Below are 8,537 nucleotides of genomic sequence, written 5' to 3'. Positions count from 1 at the left end.
GAATATATCCCAAGAAACTAGAAATACCAATAAGAAAGAATATATGCACCCCTATCTTCATAGCAGCACAATTCACCATAGCTAAGATTTGGAAACAGCCTAAGTGCCCATCAGCAGATGAGTGGATTAGAAAACTATGGTACATCTACATAATGGAATACTTCTCTGCTATAAAAAGAAGGAATTCTTACCATTTGCAGCAGCATGGATGGACCTGGAGAGTATTATATTAAGAGAAATAAGCCAGGCAATGAAAGAAAAATACCACATGATCTCACTCATTTATGGAAAATAAAGAATATTATAACCTGATGAACCAAAACATAGATTCGGAGGTAGTAAAGCACCGAACAGACTGTCAAATAACAGCGGGAAGGCTGGGGAGTGTTGGGGAGGGAGGGAAATAGATCAACCAAAGGAATTGTGTGCATGCATATCAGCACACCAATGTTATTATTATTATTTTTTTATTTTAATAAATCTTTATTCAGATTATTACAATTGTTTCTTCTTTTTCCCCCCATAGCGCCCCTCCACCCAGTTCCCACCCCACCTTCTGTCCTTACCTCCCCTCCACTGTCCTCATCCATAAGTGTATGATTTTTGTCCGGTCTCTTCATGAACCCCCCATACTCCTTTCCCCCTGAGAATTATCAGTACACTCCCTTTCTATGCCCCTGATTCTATTATATTCACCAGATTATTCTGTTCCTCAGGTTTTTAATTCACTTGATTTTTAGGTTCACTTGTTGATAGATATGTATTTGTTGTTCATAATTTTTCTCTTTACTTTTTTCTTCTTCCTCTTCTTTAAGAATACCTTTCAGCATTTCATATAATACTGGTTTGGTGGTGATGAACTCCTTCAGCTTTTTCTTATCTGTGAAGCTCTTTATCTGCACTTCAATTCTGAATGATAATTTTGCTGGGTAGAGTAATCTTGGTTGTAGGTTCTTGCTATTCATCACATTAAAAATTTCTCGCCACTCCCGTCTGGCCTGCATAGTTTCTGTTGAGAAATCAGTTGACAGTTGTATGGGTGCTCCCTTGTAGGTAACTAACTGTTTTTCTCTTGCTGCTTTTAATATTCTCTCTTTGTCTTTTGCTCTTGGCATTTTAATTATGATGTTTCTTGGTGTGGTCCTCTTTGGATTCCTTTTGTTTGGGGTTCTGTGCGCTTCCTGGACTTGTAAGTCTTTTTCTTTCACCAGGTGGGGGAAGTTTTCAGTCATTATTTCTTCAAATAGGTTTTCAGTATCTTGCTCTCTCTCTTCTTCTGGCACCCCCATAATTTTGATGTTGGTACGCTTGAAGTTGTCCCAGAATCTTCTTACACCATCTTCAACATTTTGGAATTTTTTTTTTGCTTTTTGCTTTTTCAGTTGAGTGTTTTTTGCTTCTTTGTATTTCAATTCTTTGACTTGATTTTTGTGTTCCTCTAGTCTGTTTTTGGGTCTCTGTATAATATTTTTTATTTCAGTCAGTGTATGTTTAATTTCTAGTTGGTCCTTTTTCATATCTTCGAGGGTCTCGTTATATTTATCGGCCTTTTCTAGGATATTCATGAAAAGCCTTATAACCGTGGTTTTGAATTCTATATCCAGTCGTTTTTTTTCCTCCATTTCTTTCGTTTGTGATCTGATTCTTTGACGCCGCATTTTCACTGCTTCCCTGAGTTGATAAGGTAGATTTGTGTGCTAGGTTTCCAATGTGGCCCAGTGGGTCTGCCTCCCCAGTTAACCTGAGGTGGACACTCTTGGTGCACCCCTTTGTGGTCTGTGTGTACAGCCTTGTTGTAGTTAAGTCTTGATTGTTGTTGGTATCACTGGGAGGAATTGACCTCCAGGCCAGTTGGCTGTAAGGATCAGCTGTGTCTATGCTGGGAGAAGTTCGGTGCTGGAGACAGCCTTATAGGATTAGACTTGCCAAATTGCAATAGCCTCTGTGCTCAGCTTGGATGGGGTGGAGTCTCAGTCTTGGCTTCCCGTCAGCCTTGCCCTTGTGCGCACGTGTGCGCTTTCAGACCTCTGCCTTCCCCGGCTCCCGAGTCTCTGCCCGAGAGTCCAGACTCCCCCCACAAGAGCGTGGGTCCCCAGGGGCTCGCCGGGAACTGGGGTTCACTGCAGTCAGAACTGGGGCTCAGTGCAGTCAGGAGCCTCTGACTCCCTTCCACTCGGGAAAGCCTGTTGCAACCTCCGCAGCCTTTGTACGCACTGGCACGCACGGGCCTTCAGTCCTCCGCCTTCCCCGGCTCCCGAGTCTCCGCCCGAGAGTCCAGATTCCCCCCACAAGAGCGTGGGTCCCCAGGGGCTCGCCTGGAACTGAGGTCCAGTGCAGTCAGAACTGGGGCTCAGTGCAGTCAGGAGCCTCCGACTACGTTCCACTAGGGAAAGCCTTTGGCAACCACCGCAGCCTTTGTGCGCACTGGCACGCGCACGCCTTCAGAGTTCTGCCTTCCCCAGCTCCCGAGTCTCTGCCCGAGAGTCCAGACTCCCCCCGTAAGAGCGTGGGTCCCCAGGGGCTCGCCCGGAACTGGGGTTCAGTGTGGTCGGGGGCTTCCTTCCCTCTTCTGCCAGAGAAAGTCAGCCAGGCTCTCAGCCGCCCTTCCTCTCTGTGCGCACAAAGACCCTTTGCCTTACCTCCAATTCTCTGTGAGCGTTTCTCTTTCCTTGTAGTTGTAGAATTTTCACTCAGCCAGTTTTGCTGTGGTTCTGGATGGTGTCCGTTCTGTCTTTTAGTTGTAGTTTTGAAATTGTTGTGGGAGGCAGCAGTTTAGGTGCTTACCTATGCCGCCATCTTGGTTTCTCTCATTATTATTTTTTAAAGTCAGAGAGCGAGGAAGAGAGGGAGGGAGGGAGAGAGAAACACTGATGCAAAAGAGAAATATCGATCAGCTGCCCCCCTCATACATCCTTACCGGGATGGAGCCCACAACCTGGACATGTGCCCCGACCCAGAATCAACCCCAAGACCCTTCAGTGCACAGGCTGACACCCAACCAACCGAGCCTCACGGGCAGGCACAGTTTCCGTTCCCAGGCCTGTGTTTAGAAGAAGCCAGTCGGCTCAGTGCACATGCTTCTGCGGAGAGCCTGGCATAACATAAGTGCTGGGTAAGGGCTTGCTATCCACATTCCTCAGCCACTTCTCCTTGTCCGCCATGCCTTCAACACATGGTTATTGAGCATCTGTGTGCTGGATGCTGGACACACACAGAAGAACACACATGACCCCTGGCCTCCAGAGGACACATTTCAGGAAAGGCAAGCCTGCTGTGTGCTCTGATGAAGCTGGTGTCCTGGAGAGCAGGCAGGTGCTTCCACCTCTAGGAGGGACAGTGTCAGAAAAGCTCCATAGAGGAAGTTGCTCTTTCTAATATTTTTAATTTTTTTAGAAATATATTTTTAGTGATTTCAGAGAGGAAGGGAGAGGGAAAGAGAGAGAAACATCAATGAGAGAGAATCATGGATCCGCTGCCTCCCGCACTCCCCACACTGGGGATCGAGCCCGCAACCCGGGCATGTGCCCTGACCGGAAATCGAACCCTGACCTCCTGATTCATAGGTCCACGCTCAACCACTGGTCCAAGTTGGTGGGTGAAGTTGCTCTTTTTCAACAAAAAACAAGCACATGAAAACTCCCAAGAGTTCATATGAGAAAAATCAACTGGAATCGGGTAGCACCAAATTGGAGGTGTTTAGGAGCCCTGTACTTTCAGAAGCACAGGGGCAGTTTGTTACAGACAAAATGCATTAATAAGGAAAGCATTGGTGGACTATAGTATAAAGACTAGTCGGCTGCTTGCAACTGGCTATGCTTAGCCTTAACCTCGAGGCATTTACAGTTTTAGCTTTGGCTTTTTCCTTTCCTCCTTTCCTTCCTTCCTTCCTTCCTTCCTTCCTTCCTTCCTTCCTTCCTTCCTTCCTTCCTCCTTCCTTCCGTCCTTCCTTCCGTCCTTCCTTCCGTCCTTCCTTCTTTCCCCCTTCCTTCCTTCTTTTTTTCCTTCCTTCCTTCCTTCCTTCCTTCCTTCCTTCCTTCCTTCCTTCCATCAATCCATTCATTCATCATTCCTCCCTTCATTTCTTTTTCCTTCCTTCCTACCATCTATCCTTCCTTCCTTCCTTTCTTCCTTCCTTCCTCCCCTCCATCACTGTTTCCTTTCTTTTTTCCTTCCTTCCTGCCTTCATTTCTTTTATATAAGATTTGTCTTTAAAAAAATATGTTTTTCTTAATTTTAGAGATAAAAGAAGAGAAAGAAACATGAATGATGACAAAGAATCATGGATTGGCTGCCTTCTGCATGCCCCACACTGTGGATCCAGCTCACAACCCAGGCATGTGCCCTTGAGCAGAATAGTAATGGGGATCTTCAGTCCCCAGGCCAACACTCTATCCACGGAGCCAAACCAGCCAGGCCAAGACTTCACCTCTTGAAGACCTGCTCCCTGACCCTGGCCCTTTAATAAGACTACTGTCACAGGCCTGCAGACCAGCCTGGGAGCCATGGAATCATGAGAATGTGAGGTTTCCTTATTTCTGTTACTGCTTGGCAGTGGCTACCATTTGTACCTCTGAGACGTCCTCCTCTGCCTTTGCGTATTGTTTGGGTAAAGATTGGGCTTTATTTTCTCCCTGGTTAGGAAAGACCTGAGATTTCTTGGGGTGGTGGTGGAGTTCACTTTATTTAATCCTTTTATTTGCTCTGTGAATAGGTTAACTGTCATCAGTGGTATTACAGGAGAGATGAACCCTAGCCCCCTTCCTGCCTTCATTCCTTATTTCCATCCCATCTGCTCTCCTTCCTTCCTTTCTTCTCTCCTTCTCTTCGTCTTTTCTTCCATCTCTCTGTTCTCTTTCCTTCCTTCCATCCATCCTTCAATTCTTCTTTCCTTCCATCATTACATCTTCCTACCTTCTCTCCTTCCTTTTTTTCTTGCATTTTTCTTATTTCCTTCCTTCCTTCCTTCCATCCACCCTTCCTTCCCTCCTTCCTTCCTTCCTTCCTTCCTTCCTTCCTTCCTTCCTTCTTTCCTTCCTTTCTTCCTTTCTTCCTTCCATCTTTCCAACCTTTCTGCCATCTATCCATCCTTCCTTCCTATCTTCCTTCCTTCTTCCCTTTTTCCTTACTTCCTAACTGCTCACCTTCCTTCCTTCCTTCTCCCCTTTCCTTCCTACCTTCTCTCCTTCATTCCTTTCTAACTTCTTCACTCTCTTCTTGACTTTCAACCTTCCTTCCTTCCTTCCTTCCTTCCTTCCTTCCTTCCTTCCTTCCTTCCTTCCTACCATCCATCCTTCCATTCTTTCTTCTTTCCATTCTTTATCTTCCTTCCTTCTTTCCATCCTTGCATCCTTCCTTTCTTTCTTCTATTCATCATTCCTTTCTTCCATCCATTCATCCATCATTCCTTTCTTTTTTCCATCTTTTCTTCCATCCTCCCTTCCTTCGTTCCTTTATTCCTTCCTAACTTCCTCCCATCCATCACTCCTTCCGTCCTTCCTTCCATCTGCCCGTCCTTCCTTCCTTCCATCTGTCCTTCCTTCATTCCATCTTTCCTTCCTTCCTACCGTTTATATAAGATCTGTCTTGTAAAAATATGTTTTCTTGATTTTAGAGTGAGAAGAAGAGAAAGAAACATCAGTGATGATAGATAATCATGGATTGGTTGTCTCCTGCATGCCCCACATGGGGGATCAGGCATACAGCAGAGGCATACCCTGATCAGGAATCGAACCCTGACCTCCTGGTTCTTAGGTCGACGCTCAACCATGCCTGCTCGGCTGTAGCCAATCTAAATTGTGTCTTTCAACAAATGTCCAGAAGTGGAACTGCCTGTTTGAAAGTTTGTACATATTTTGATTGACTTTAGAGACAGAGAGAGAGGGAGAGAGAGAGAAACATCGATGTGGTGTTCCACTGACTGATGCATTCATTGGTTGATTCTTGTATGTGATCTGACCAGGGATTGAGCTCTGCAACCTGGGCCCGTTGGGAAGACGCTCTAACCCCTTACCTGTCCTGCAGGGTGAAAGTCTGTATACTTTAAGGCTTTCAGTAAATCTTGCCCAAGGACCCTTCGCCAGCAAAGCATGGGGGTCAATTGTCTCCATTCTGGAATATGGCATTTCCCTCTCCAGTATAGTGCCACTCACTCCGAGGGGCAGTTCCAGGCCATGGGTCCCATCCTCATGACAGCGTCTATTGGTTTGCAGATCCCCTGGATACAGAGCCATGGCCTTGTTCGACAAGGCCAATTGCCAGGCAGCGAGTTTAGTGCTCAACATCCTGGGATGGATCCTCACCATGGTTTGCACGGGTCTGGCCAATTGGCGGGTATGGTACATAGAGAGCAGTCCCGCCCCGCCCTGGGGGATGGCCTGCGTGGGCATGTGGAAGGTCTGCACTTACCAGCCCAACAGCCTGCAGAGCCGACCCATAGCGTGTCACCGCTACACCTACAGTGACACCTACCTGCCGCTGGATATCCGCATCGATCAGCACCTGCTGCTGGCCGCCAGCCTCCTCGGGCTCCTGGGGAAAGGGCTCATGGTCATGGGCCTGCGCAGAGTGTACGCGGGACAGCTTCAGAAGGACACCACCGGCAATCTGTTCTTCGCTTCCAGAGTCCTGAGCATCATAGCTGGCACATTGATCTTCATTGTCGTGATCTCCAACAACCAGGCTGTGATAGATGAAGAGGGCATAGCCTTCCCGCCATCCTTTGACATCCCCTTCAGGCCCGACCGGCAGAAGATCGGCAGCACCGTGCCCCTGGCGGTCCTGGCTGCATCCCTGATGCTGTTGAGTGGGCTGCTTACCATCTCTTTCCAGCTGTCCCCCGACAACCAAGTGTACCCCGAAGTCTCGCAAGTGTGAAAATTCTGGTTGCATAGCTTTGCAAATCCATGATGAGCAGTTTATGTGGGTGAAGTATCTATGAAATAGGTCCAAGGATTCATGACCATCGCAAAGGTCATCTTGAGCAGCAAGTGACCATATCCTGCTCTGTGCAAATTGGGCTCATCGATTGGTTAAGGAACTTTCATTAAAAAAATTCCAAAGAAACCACATTGCACCTGTCTTACTGAATCTGGATTTTACTTATTATTGATTAAACTTGTGTCCTGGGCATGAAATTCATGCCCATTAAAATGGAATTAATTAGAGGAAATATTTTAATATTGCTATTTGCCCTTTCTCTATAATAGAAATATCAGAGATGAAAGAAAATTAGTAAAATGTATAGGAAAATATTCCTCCTGTCAGAGTCTGGGGCACACCACGGAACCCAGAGTCAATTCGCCGCCCTCCCACATACGCCTCAAAATTTTGGGAGACCCAGACCTAGCCAGCCCGCCCTCCCATTGGGCTAGATCCAGACCTGGCTGGTCCCACCTTTGTCAAACCATGATGGATGGGGGAGCGCAGCATCAGGTCTCCTGGCCCAGCGCCAGGGTTGGGACATGGCCTGAGGTCCCCCAGCATGGGCCATTGCGGGGCGCATCATGAGGTCTTCCGCCAAGCCCTGCCAGGTGGGAGGCATGGCCTGAGGTCCCCCAGCCCTGGCCCGGACGCGAGTGTGACCTGAGGTCTCCCAGTCTGGGCCAGGCAGTAGGCATGGCCAGAGGTCCCCTGTCAAGCTCCGCCAGATGGGGATGTGGCCTGAGGGTCCCCCTTCAAGCCCTGCTGTTTTGGGGATGCAGCCTGAGGTCCCCCGGCTTGGTGCCAGGGTGTGGAGCGGGGCCTGAGGTCCCCTGTCAAGCCCCATAGGGGCCCAGCGTCAGGTCTTGCTGATTGATCGTTAAGGCTTTTTACGGGAAATTGACCTATGCTGTGGGCGCAGCCATCTTGTGGTACATAAACCCTGCCTCCGCTGTGGGCACCGCCTTCTTTGTGGTGGAGATATGGTCAATTTGCATATTCCCTCTTTATTATGTAGGATAATCAATGCTATAGTCCTACTGTGTGGAAATGAGAGTTGCTGGGATTCTCACAGCTCCCTCTCAAACTCCCACTAAAAACAACTGACCTGACCTTCCATGGCCTGGCCCTCACACCGGTCCACCACATGCAATTCCCCACCAGTGCAAAAGTAGAAGAGCGGGAGGAATCCCCCTTCCATTGCCACACTCAGCAGTTACCGAGATTTTGCCATATTCGCTTTCTCTCACTTCCTTCCCTTCTTTTCCTCTACTTTGCTTTCTCCGAAGAACTTTAACACAAACCCCAGATGTCACGTTCCTTCATCCCCATGCACTTCAAAATTATTTTCTAAAAAAAAGGACATTTCCTTGCCTAACCATAGTATACCTTTAAACATAACAACTATCTGTACTAATAAAAGCTTAATATACTAATTAGCCCAGACACACTTCTGGACAAAGCAGGGGATGAGAGGGAAGCCCAGGTCCCAGGTGCCTGCTGTGGCCGGAGGAAAGCCCGGGTGCCTGCCTGCGGCCAGAAGGAAGCCTGGGTCCGGGTGCCAGAGGGAAGTCGGTGCTGGCAGTGAAGGGAAGGAAGGCCTACTCTTGCACGAATTT

General features: G+C 47.8%; 1 protein-coding gene across 1 annotated transcript; it reads left to right on the top strand.

Moving 5' to 3' along the window:
- Window positions 1–6,228: 6,228 nt before the first annotated feature.
- Window positions 6,229–6,873, top strand: LOC308239412 (claudin-34-like; the record flags this gene model as incomplete). Its single annotated transcript, XM_080652236.1, has 1 exon — window positions 6,229–6,873. The coding sequence occupies one exon, from the start codon at window positions 6,229–6,231 to the stop codon at window positions 6,871–6,873; it is 645 nt and encodes a 214-aa protein (XP_080508362.1).
- Window positions 6,874–8,537: the final 1,664 nt, after the last annotated feature.

This window comes from Plecotus auritus (assembly GCF_963455305.1).
Source record: "Plecotus auritus genome assembly, chromosome: X".
Classification (NCBI taxonomy): Eukaryota; Metazoa; Chordata; class Mammalia; order Chiroptera; family Vespertilionidae; genus Plecotus; species Plecotus auritus.
This window is presented reverse-complemented; position numbering and strand designations above follow the sequence as displayed.